Below are 12,592 nucleotides of genomic sequence, written 5' to 3'. Positions count from 1 at the left end.
CATAACTAGCCATCAAGCCGTATCAAACGGCATATCATATACGGGAGAAGACAGAGAGTTCAGGTAATTCTTATAAACCCAGACGTCAGGTGAAATGTTCTGGTTAATAAGGTACACTTCAAGACGGCACACCCTGCCCTTATAGCACCCAGAGGGTCGGCGGCTAATTTACTGACCAAGCAGAAAAATAACGCTCATCCTGATCATGATGCCAGTCCATCGTAGTTTTAAGAAGGGACACAAACCTTACAGTAAAAATAAAAGACAACATAAAAGCAAACTGCCAGTCGCTTACATATGAAACATGTCGAGCGAGCGCAGCTTCTCTGCTCGCTCTTCACACTGGTTATTGCATCAGAAGGTGGCGACAACGAACAAGGTTGACGTCGCTGCAGTGCGCCGCCATGCTGTACGGCGCGATGCTACAGTTTTGTGTCAGAAGCTCGGAAGACGTGGTGGGCGAGTACGAGTACGCATTTCTCACAGCGTTGCGCACCAACTCGCTGTTTGCTGTTTTATTTATATTTTGATGACAGTTTTCAAAAATGGCGAAGCTGAGCGAGCACGGAATTCGCCTGAGCTGCGTAAGAATAATCTTTGAATATTTACACAATTTATTAGCCCAGCGACCGTAATGATGCCGATTTGTTTTGTGTAATCAATTATTTCTATTTACTTTTTAATTTTTTTAGATGAGCCCATCTTACCTGCACAGTAATTCTACGAGTCACACCTGGCCGTTCAGCGCTATTGCTGAACTTATAGGTAAGACGTTTGTAAAATATTTATAATTTTTGAGAAGTTTTTATGAATATAGTTGCACACTTTAAATAATTGCATCATATACAGATGGATTTGTTTTGATCGCGCATCCTTTTATTTGCCATGTTTTTGCAGATGAAACGCTAGAGGCCACATTTCTTTTCGAGGATTTTACGGGCAATTCGTTGCGTGTATTACTTTCTTTATCACTGGCTCCGTTTTTTATAAATGATGTGCCGCAGAATCGCTGCGTTTAACCAAACACAACACGCTTTCAAAAAGCACTGGCATCGTGCGATATTCAGCTTACATGGAAGTGGCGCTGTCATGAATGTCTGAAGCATACATTAGCCACGCGTGTTTTTATAGTTTACCGTGGACCAAGTGCATTACGGCATTTGCATCCACTTGCCTTTAAAAAAAACTGGGGTGATGTCAAAGGTGTCTTAGGTGCGCATTTTTTAAGTTGAATATAACAAAGATTATTATGATGCCTTGTTGATAATGGTTAAATAAACTATTAGTTTATAACTTTACTTGTCATCAGTGGGTCCATGTTTAGTATCGCCACGCGTCAATTCATACATTGATCCCGCTTATTTTGAAACATTGTAGTTTAATTTAATAATGAAATGATGCAACGGTTACCCAGTGTTGTGGTTATCCCCAATCTAAAAATGACATTTCAAAGATTGAAGCTTTTTGTGATCAAAATATAAAATAAATAAAAATGTTAGTTGATTTGATTCGGATTTCTTAACAGCTATGCGTATAAGTCGAGAGTGTCAGTTGCTATTTTTTAACCAATTTATTTTTGTTTATGTGTATTTTTGTATTTGACAGCTTGGTCGCTGAAGTGCCTGCGCGCAGCTTCCAAAGTTCCGTGTATGTTAGCCAATAGTCAGCGAGTGATGGACACTTCTCGCTCTCTGGTTGGCTGGTGTTAGATTGGGGGCGAGGTTATCGACGTAAACGTGAGGAAACTGACACAGTTGGCTAGAGACGTCAACGAGATCACAGCCGTGAGGTTCAAGTATACAGCGTTTTGCTGTAGAAAGAGACGATCCTGTCTTTACAGACCTGGATTAACAGAAAGTGTAAACAAATGCCACAAATGCAGATAATAATTCGTGTAGGTTTATTGACTGAAGATGTAAAAAAAATCCATTATCCTTAAGTGCTTTATATATTGTTTGTAGAGGTTCTACATTTTACTACGAAAAAAAAACCCGAAAGACAATCAAGCCTACTTTTGCATCTGGAAAAAGTCGCTTTAGTTCTGTTTCTCTTGATGTGAAAGCAAGCAAAAACAACAATTTAATAACTATGGATATATAATTTAAAATACGTTTACGTTTGCTTAGCAGACGCTTTTATCCAAAGTGACTTACAAAAGAGGTCAACACAGTCGAGTAAATATCAGTCTGGTGGACTTGTTTGGGAAAAAATGCTATAGGACAAGGTTACAAAATTGATCATCACAAGTGAAGAGCTGGGATAAAAGCACAAAGTACTTACAATTCCTAGATTACAGAAACCTAACAACCAATACCAGTTACACATAAATTTACCATACAGGAGTCTTTAAATGCTTCTTAAACACATTGAGGGAGTCAGGAATTTGAATAGAGGTGGGCAGCTCATTCCAGCAGCTAGGAGGTACATATGAAGAGAGTCTGGATTGAGATTTGATGCCACACAGAGGTGGCATCACTAGACACCATTCATCAACAGGCCTGGAGTGGTTGAGAAGGACCATAGGACCTCACATTTGTCTCCATACATGTTTATCTATCTATCTATCTATCTATCTATCTATCTATCTATCTATCTATCTATCTATCTATCTATCTATCTATCTATCTATCTATCTATCTATCTATCTATCTATACAGTAGATATAGATACATATTGATATTATATCTATATATAAATTTTATATCTATATATATATATAGATATAGATACATATAGATACTGTAGGTTCTGACCTAATGACTACTCTGTAGTACTCTGCCAGCCGGTATAGTGATCTGAATAGAGGAGTAACATGTGCCTGCCTCATCTGTTTGAACACCACATGTGAAAGTGCATTTTGTATCCTCTGTAGCGGCTTGGTGACACATCCTGGTACTCCTGTCTACAGAAAGTTACAGCAGTCCGGGCGTGACAAGACCAGAGCCTGGACCAGGAACTGAGCTGCTTACTCTTACAGATAGGTCTGATCACAAATTAAAACATTAAGGCATAGGTCTGATCACAAATTGAAACATTAAGGCACACACAATTAAAATATTATATATTTGTAGAAACCGCATGAATAAAACAAATTTTGAAAAATTGAATTCAGATCTGCAACGCATTTGTTTACCTGTTAGCCTTGCTAACATCTGACTTTGCAGAGGCTCCAGTTTTAAATTTTACTAAAGGGGCTTTCTTTGTGGAGTTTTTCTACATGTGCATGTGATTTTCCTTTCATAGTAAAGCTTTCCTATCACTCTTTTGTTGTAACTGTAGAGCTATGCTCACACTATGCTTTTCTTTTAACCTTTTTACATTCTCTGGGAATTTCATAGTTGTAAGCAGTCTGTTAATACAGTATTTTCTGTCTTTAAAGTGGTTCGTGAGGTGAGATCTACTGTAAATTAAAAACAAACTCCTCTTGAACTCCCAAAGTGCTGTTAAATATTTTGTTAATTTGAGTAAAGAATCAGAATATGAAATTATATTTTTAGCCTATATATCCTTTTCATGTTTAGTGGAAGAAATCAGCAAACAAATGTTACAAATGACAGGCGCCATATGTGTGACAGTGAGTGGCACCAGCACCTTAGAGTGAGCAGTGTTCAGATCGTCCTCTGTCTCTTAAATACAGTAACACTTGATAATACCCATCATGAATGTGAACGAAGGTCCTCTTCAATAAGGAAGTATGAAGACTTCTGTCATTCTGAAGATTTTACACTTAGGCTGTAACGCTGTCAGTAGTATTGTGTACTAGCTTTATAATGTGGTTTGACCACAACTGGTGTGTAAATGTTTTGAAGTGTTTTAAGTTCTTCTCAAAATTGTGTTTTTCCACATCCGTTGTTCAACTGTTTTGTGCATATGTATGCAAATATGAATTAGCTGTTTCAGGGTTTGCATACACATTGAGAAGACTACTCCCAAGATAGACAGGGCAATGAAATTAGTTCATAGTCTTAAATTTACTTTTAGTTTTACAGTATGGATTTTTTCCATGTGGATGTTTTTTTTTCTTGGTTTTGGAACACAGTGATTGCATAGTCCATATAAGTTAGCATATCTATGATTTAATTATATTTTACTATATGTATTTTGTTGTCAAATAAAATTTAAAAAAATATATAAATAAATTACAAGATATTACTACATTTTCTGTAACAAAGCAGAGCGCATAAAATATATGTTGCCTAATTGGGAAATTTGTCTATTATGGAAATTTTATTTAATGATATTAAAAATTCCCCTCATCCATTTTAATGCCTGCTTAATCCATCTGTATATTATTGTGCAAGTTGGGACTTTCCCAGAAGCATTGGTCACAAGCCAGGAGCCATTCCTGAATGGGGCTAATAGTTTTGCATACACATTTTCTCTGTCTCACACCCACACTTGCAGCTTATTTAGATTTGCCAGTTAACCTAATATACATATCTTTGGCATATGAAAGGAAAATCAGTATACACAGAGAAAAACGCATGTGTGTAGGAAGGACATGCAAATGTCACACCAATGGTGGTAAGCCCAGGTTCAAACCAAGTCTACTGAAGCTGTAAGGCAGAATCACCAACATCTGCCTTACTATATTAAAAAAACTCGTATTTTTATTTTATTAATTCATTTTATTTCTGAATTATTCAATGGGAATGACACAGTGGTTATGGTGGCTTCTTAGCAGATCTAGCACCTTATGTTTAAATCCCATACCTAGCTTCTGTCTATTTTGCACCTGATTCATGCATCTCTATAGGTTTTTTGCCAGTTTACACCCAGATAGCCATGGATGTGCAGTTAAGGCAAACTAGAACTCTAAGTTGACCCCATGCAGGTATGTGCATGAATGGGTGCTGCATTAGACTGGTATCCGGCCAATGCTGATTTTTTGCTTGTGTCCAGTGCTGCTAGGGTGGTCTATCTGCAACCCTGAATTGGCCTAAGTGGTTCTGAGAATGTTACATTATGATTGAATGACCTTGGTTATGGTAAACTCTATTTAAAATATGACAAAGCTGTTTTCAAAATGTTTTAGTAGTTACGTAGATTCATTGTCAGCTGCTTATCTGTCTTATGGTTCTCAATGTGTATGGAATACCCAGAAAGGCCCAGAAAGGCATCATAGAGTGACATTAAGACAGAAGATGTACTGTATGTGTAAATGAGCAAACAAATGAATGTTTTACGAACAAATGTTTGCACATCTTTGTTTGAATATAAATGCTAGAATTGTGTTTAAGTAATTTTCCATTTTATATCTTTCTGTGAAAAAGCAGCTTTTAAACAAAACTCACTTGTATGCTTTTTTCAGTTAATGGTGGTTAATAAGTTATATGATATTGTAATGACACATGTACAGAAAAGAAGATATAATCTTCTTATAAATTCAATTTTCCTTCATTTTTGTATTCTTAAACATTTCCAATTTTTACTTTCGTAGATAATGCCTGTGATCCTGGAGTCACAGCCAAACAGATCTGGATAGATGCTGTTGTAATCAAAGACACAGAATGTTTGACCTTTACAGATAATGGACAAGGAATGACTCCTAATAAACTGCACAAAATGCTTAGGTATGTCCTGCTTTTTAATTGGTTACGCTAGGTGATAACAAAGCTTCTCACTGAAAGGCCAACATTCAGCATAATTTGAATTTTAAGGTGCTTGATTCAGTAAAGGTCCCTTGTTTGACCATTTGTGTTTTTTTCTTGTGACTCTGTGTGTTTTCTTTAGGTAAGTCTGCCTTTTCATAAAAAAATCCCCCAAATCCATTTTACATTTATTGGTCCTTTGTTAGTTAATTCAATATCCGCAAAGGTTAACTTGTAAATCAAAACCTTTCAGGTGTTATAAGAAATTACTGACTTTTGCCTAATAACAGAGCTCATATATTTTCTTTAACATGATGGCTTTAATTATAGTAGGTGTCAGTCTATTTGTTATTTTGCGGCTGCCATGACAGGCCCTGAGCACCTTAAATAGTGTCCATTCAGGACTCAAGTCCCTAGCCCATTAAAATGGAAGAGAAGCTCTTTTAGAGATGACAATGGAGCTTATAATGGACAGAGGTATACACTAATCATTACAAGTAAATGTCACTCATTGTACTTCCTGGGTCTGTCCAACATACAATCTGGCTACCTTAAACAGCTAAAAACACAAGTAATTGTTTTCTAACACTTCAGCACCTTTCATTACCTGTATATCCAAAACATCAATACATACAGTATGACTTCATATTAGATGATACATTTGATCAAAGCTTCACTGCTGGCTCAAAGCACTCTGGTTCCAGACACATTTAGGAGCAAACCTGAGTTCAAATGTATCTGAGATAATCCGTGACTAGCACAGAAATTCCTTAACAATTAACTGTGTTGGATTCAGCTCAGGATGTCATTTTCTTCGAATCACATCCCTTTAGATACCCCTGTAATTCCTTGCACGAGTGTGAGGTTTGTTCAGCTGGATTACATGGCAAGCCACCAAATTAACATTTAGAAATGTCTGAACATTAACTTTAACATATCTTGAATTGTATTCAGTATAAGGTATCTTAAATGCATTTAGGTAAATGTCAGGTATATTTCAAGATACTTTAAAATGATATTCTGTTCTCTGTGAGTCTTCTGGCATGCATTTGTCTGAAGTGAGCTGGTTTCCTTCTCTGGATGTTGCCTTTGGTCGTCATTACTCAAAAGACCACACTATAGATGTTTGTAAAACTCTCCAGTGTATCAAATCCAGAGATTGTATAACTTTGGGTTATCGAATTTAGATATGCCAGATTTGTGGATCATGTGCAACTATTTCTTAGAACTCATAACTACAAACTAAGTAAGTATGCAATGGTTGATCCAGTGGGCAATGGGTTGTCTAAAAGGAAGGTGTAGCATGGAGCAAGTATAGGTGCCCATCATAGTCCTAAAAAAGATGATGAAATTAAACATGGGAGTAGCCATACATGTCATCTTAAGGCATTTGAGTTGTAGGCATGGAGCCTGACCTTAGGGTTTGGGCCCATTTAAAGTTCACAGATGGCCACATGTTACTAGCTCATGAGTGGGAACACGTCTATTTAGAATGGTGTCCAGAAAGACTGTGAGGAGACATGTTTTTACTCTTCATTCCATCAAATGGCAGCACATGGCCTTTGAGTGGAAGGACTGGGGCTATGTGTTTGTTTTAAATATGTGAGGCAGAGATGCTGTCAATGGGCTACAGAAGGCTCAGGGAATCAGTAAACCCAAGGTCTGTTAGAGGCTCCTGGCCAGAACACTTTATAGAATCACCTCTGATCTGAGAAGCAGTTCTTGGCTCAGCCTGAAGTAACCTTGGAATGTGATTTAAAGCTGCCTCAGACCAGAAATCTTTCTGAGTTTTGAGATGGAAGTGGACCTGGGCCAAGGTCTCCACTGGCTGGAGGAAGAAAGTCCAAGAGTGAGGAAGTACGAGAGAAACAGAGAAAACTAAGAGTAGGACTTTTGTAAATTAGTTTGAAATTGGCAAGTGGATAGGCCACCTCACTTGATAGAAACATTTCATCATCTACTGTATACTATAGGCCCAGAGTATTTTTATTTTTCATCCTTTTTATTTTTATTTTTGTGTTCTCCTGTGATTGTCTCTCTCAAGTATTATTCATTAGTCAACAGAAACATGTGTTTTGTATACCAGTGCTTATTTGGCTTCAATAGCACCATTGCAGAATTTAATACTATGTATAAAAATATGCTTGAGATCTTTCTAAAGTTGTTGTAGGAACTTAGATCCATTTTTTAGTGCTATCCCGAAGATCAGGATTTTTTTTTTCCTCCTCAAAGAGGACTGAGGAGTCCTGCTATTGCATGTGTTTGTTTTAAGAATCATTTTACCCTCATCAAAATGATGTACTAAATGTACATACATTATATACTTTTAATATTTTTTATTTTATTAATTTTCATTGTAATCATTCCATACAAACAGATCAATTTATAACCCAACAAATTTGAAGACAAATCAAACCCCACCCCTGAGAAGGAGAGCTTAGCTAAAGGAAAATTGCTTTAAGCTTTTTAATAAGGCAACATTAGACAAAAAAAGGGGAGAAGTAAATATCTATATTAAAATAATATTGATTAAATCCTGCCAAGTTTTGAAAAAATTTTGTACAGATCCTCTAACTGAAAATTTGATTTTTTCCAATTTCAAATAATATAAAACATCAGTTTCCCACTGACTTATAAGAGGAGAATTAGGATTCTTCCAATTTAACAAAATAAGTCTGCGTGCCAAGAGTGTAGTGAATGCAATCACCATTTGTTTGTCCTTCTCCAATTCAAGTCCATCTGGAAGGACACCAAACACAGCTGTTAGTGGGTTAGGAGGGATTGTGATACTAAGGCTGTCTGAGAGGCACTTAAAAATTTTTGTCCAAAATGATGTTAGTTTGGTGCAGGCCCAGAACATGTGACCCAGTGAGGCAGGAGCTTGGTTGCAGCGCTCGCAGGTTGGATCCTGGCCTGGAAACATTTTGGACAGTTTTAAGCGAGACAGATGAGCTCAATATATAATTTTTAGTTGAATAATTCTATGCTTTGCGCATATAGAACTCGAGTGAATTCTCTGCTTTGCTACCTTCCACTCCTTTTCTGATATATTGATTAAGAGATCTTCTTCCCAATGTCCTCTTGGATCTTTGAAAGGTAGGGACTCTAATAAGATTTTATATATTGCGGAAATAGTGTTTGTTTCCTCGGAATTGAGCAGTATTTTTTCCAGCATTGTGGAGGGTGCAAGGTGGGGGAAATCGGGCAATTTCTGTTTAACAAAATTTCTAATTTGAAGATAGTAAAAGAAATGTGTAGCTGGGAGGTTAAATTTTGAACGTAATTGTTCAAAAGATGTAAATATGTTGTCTATATAAAGATCTCTGAGCATTTTAATCCCAAAACTTTTCCAGGTATTAAAAACTGGATATACTTGCGAAGGTTGAAAGAGGTGGTTCCCTTGCAGAGGTGCCACTGATAAAAGATTTTCCATCTTAAAATGCTTCCTAATTTGGTTCCATATTCTGAGTGAGTAAAGCACGATTGGGTTATTAGTATATTTGCGATAACTTTCATTTATTGGAGAGCAGAGCAGGGAATATAAAGAAGTACTACAGGATTTTACTTCTATTGCAGACCATGCCTGTGTATGTGCATTTATTTGTGTCCAGGTTTTTATGGCTTGTATGTTTGCTGCCCAGTAATAAAACTGAAAATTAGGTAAAGCCATGCCACCTTCTGCCTGAGGTCTTTGTAGGGTCGCTCTTCGGATACGTGGGTGTTTTGAGTTCCAAATGAATGAGGTTATTATTGAATCTAACTGTTTAAAAAACGATTTATTGATATATATTGAAATGTTTTGAAATAAAAAGAGAAGTTTAGGAAGGATATTCATCTTAACGATGTTAATTCTTCCGGCTAGAGTGAGATGAAGGGTTGACCATCTATGCAAGTCTTGCTTAATTTTTTCCATACAGACGCCAAAATTTTGTTGATAAAGAGCTTTATGTTTACTTGTGATATTTACCCCTAGGTATTTAAACTGATCTGCTATGGTAAAAGGTAGGGTGTCTAATTTATTATTATATGCTTGTGAGTTCACTGGAAAGAGTATACTTTTATTCAGATTAATTCTAAGACCAGATATCTTTTGAAATTCTGTTAGTGCTGTTAAAACAGCAGGGACAGTGTTTTCTGGGTCCGATATATATAAGACCATATCATCTGCATATAAAGAAATTTTCTGTTCCAGTCCTTCTCTGACAATCCCCTTTATCTGATGAGAATTTCGGCAGTGAACCGCCAGTGGTTCAATAGCGATTGCAAACAACAGTGGCGACAAGGGACATCCTTGTCTGGTACCACGTTCTAGTTTAAAGTAGTCTGAGCAAATTTTATTAATACAAACTGAAGCTTCTGGACTGGTATACAGTAGTTTAATCCAAGCACAAATATTCGGGCCAAACCCAAATTTCTCCAATGCAGTGAAAAGGTAATTCCATTCGATCAAGTCAAATGCCTTTTCTGCGTCTAATGATAGTAATATCTCTGGGGTGTTTGATTTTGCTGGTGAATATATAACATTAAACAAGCGTCGGAGATTTGAAGATAGATGTCGGCCTTTAATAAATCCAGTTTGATCTTGTGATATTACCGAGGGCAGCACTTTCTCCATCCTTCTAGCTAGGATTTTTGAGAGTATCTTAACATCATTATTCAGGAGTGAAATTGGTCTATATGATGCACATTGTAACAAGTCCTTATTTTGTTTAGGAAAGACGGTGATTAATGCTTGTCGAAATGTTTGAGGTAGTATTTGGTGGTCTTTAGCTTCTGTAAATGTTACCAATAAGAGTGGAGCTAGCTGAGTGGAGAATTTCTTATAAAACTCTACGGGGTAACCATCAGGGCCTGATGATTTCCCGCTTTGTAGTGACTTTATAGCGTCTAGTAATTCTGTTAGCGTTAGAGGTTTATCTAGTTCCTCAGCACTTAAAGCATCTATTTGTGGTATTTGTGAATTATCCAGAAATGCATTAGATTGCGTGTTGTCTTCTTTGGGCTCAGTGGAATATAAAGACTTATAGTAATCTCTAAATGTGTGCATTATTTTATTATGGTCGATGATTTCTTCTCCATTCTTGTTGGTGATTACTGGTATTGCATTGTGAACTTCTTGTTTATGAATTTGTTGAGCTAAAAGCTTATTAGCTTTTTCTCCGTGTTCATAGTAATGCTGTCTAGACTTATAAATAAGTTGTTCAGTTTCTTTAGTTGTTAAGATGTTAAGTTCTGTATGCAGGGCCTGCCTTTTCCTGTGAAGAGCTTCACTTGGACGCCTGGCTTGTTCTTCATCTATTCTAGTAATTTCATTTCTTAGCTCTGACACTTTCTTGGTTTCTAATTTATTTCTATGGGAAAGATATGAAATAATCTGGCCTCTTAGGAAGGCCTTTAGAGTTTCCCAGAGTGTTCCTGCAGAAACTTCTGTAGACGTGTTTGTCTCTAGGAAGAAGCTGATTTGTTTGGATATAAATTCTGTGCAGTTCTCGTCTGCCAATAAAAGAGGGTTAAGACGCCATCTGCGAGGTGAGTACGAGGGGCTTATTGATTTTAGCTCCAAGACTAGAGGGGCATGGTCAGAGATAACAATTGTGTCATATTTGCATGATTTAATTGTAGGCAGGAAATTATTATCTATAAAAAAATAATCAATTCTTGAGTAGCTATAATGCACTGGTGAGTAGAACGAATATGTTCTTGAGTTTGGGTTAAGAAACCTCCAGGGGTCTGATAAGTTGTGATCATTTAAAAACTGTGTAATTATCTTTGCAGTATTAGATGTCGTCCCCCCTGTCACGGGAGTCCTATCTAAGAGTGGATTTAAAACACAATTAAAGTCCCCAGCCATTATAATTTTATGAGTGTTCACATTGGGAATGGATGTAAATAGATTTTGCATGAATTCCTTATCATCAACATTGGGTGCATAAACATTTATCAAAATCATTTTACTGTTATATAAGTTGCCCATGACCATCACATATCTCCCTTCAGGGTCCGACACTACCTCTGATGCTACAAATGGAACTGTTCTATGTATGAGAATTCCCACCCCTCTAGTTTTCTTTATAAAGCTAGAATGGAACATTTGGCCAGTCCAGTCTTTTTGTAATCTGAACTGATCCTTGGTTAGTAAGTGGGTCTCCTGTAAAAATACTATTTTAGCGTTTAAGCCTGTTAGGTGAGAGCATACTTTCTTTCTCTTTAATTCGTGATTCAGGCCTTTAACATTCCAGCTCACAAAGTTAACTGTCCCATCATGGAGACATTGATTCTGAGTTTTTAATGTCATTTTATAGTTTTAATTGGTAATATGGCAGTTTTAATCTTAGTTTCAAGATTCCCCAGGAGTTGTTGCATGTTAGCCTGTTGCTGCATTGATATTTATAATTATAAGGATTATAAGAATAGATTAAATATAACCTGCTCTCCTTCTCTCCCCCCTTTATCCCCCCCACCCCCCCATTTTGCCTCCCCACATGAGGCTAGACCCCACTTCGCGATGTTCCAGTCCTCTGACATACGAAGAGACAGAGCACGTCCAAAACAAAACAAACCCCACCCTGCAGCGGCGTTACAGAATTAAAACAGAGATATCTTTTACAGTTAAATCCTTAATACTATCTGCCGAAAATGTTCTCATTAACAATATTTAAGCTTGAAATAATCTTCAGCGCTTTTAAGTTAAGATATTAAGATTAAAAAAAAAAAAAGAAACAACCCTGGGAGTGATTTTAAAAACTAGTCTAGGATAAACCTGGTAATTCATACTGTAATAGTATAATGGTAATTGTATAAATAGTAGAACAAGCATTAAACCAAGGGTATGAAGTTAAACAGTCTACTTTAAGGTATAGTAAAATAAAATAAAAAAAAAAAAAAAGGGAATAAAAAAATAAATAAATAAAACGAATCCTACTTTAATCACTTCCACATTTTCACACTCACGTCTATAACTCTATAACTCTGATTAAAACATAAACATATAACATATAAAG

The 12,592-nt window shown here is 36.5% G+C and overlaps 1 protein-coding gene across 1 annotated transcript in view; it reads left to right on the top strand.

Moving 5' to 3' along the window:
- Positions 1–426: 426 nt before the first annotated feature.
- The window catches only part of zgc:152774 (uncharacterized protein LOC553526 homolog), a 101,207-nt gene continuing 89,041 nt past the window's right edge, over positions 427–12,592 (top strand). Inside the window, exons 1-3 of the mRNA XM_051935192.1 lie at positions 427–584; positions 693–765; positions 5,441–5,573. Of these exons, the coding sequence (XP_051791152.1) occupies positions 546–584; positions 693–765; positions 5,441–5,573 (245 nt within the window). The 5' untranslated portion in view covers positions 427–545. The remainder of the gene's footprint in view (positions 585–692; positions 766–5,440; positions 5,574–12,592) is intronic.

The sequence above is a fragment of the Erpetoichthys calabaricus genome, chromosome 12 (genome assembly GCF_900747795.2).
Source record: "Erpetoichthys calabaricus chromosome 12, fErpCal1.3, whole genome shotgun sequence".
Classification (NCBI taxonomy): Eukaryota; Metazoa; Chordata; class Cladistia; order Polypteriformes; family Polypteridae; genus Erpetoichthys; species Erpetoichthys calabaricus.
The sequence above is the reverse complement of the archived record's forward strand: the minus strand, read 5'-3'. Positions and strand labels throughout refer to the sequence as shown.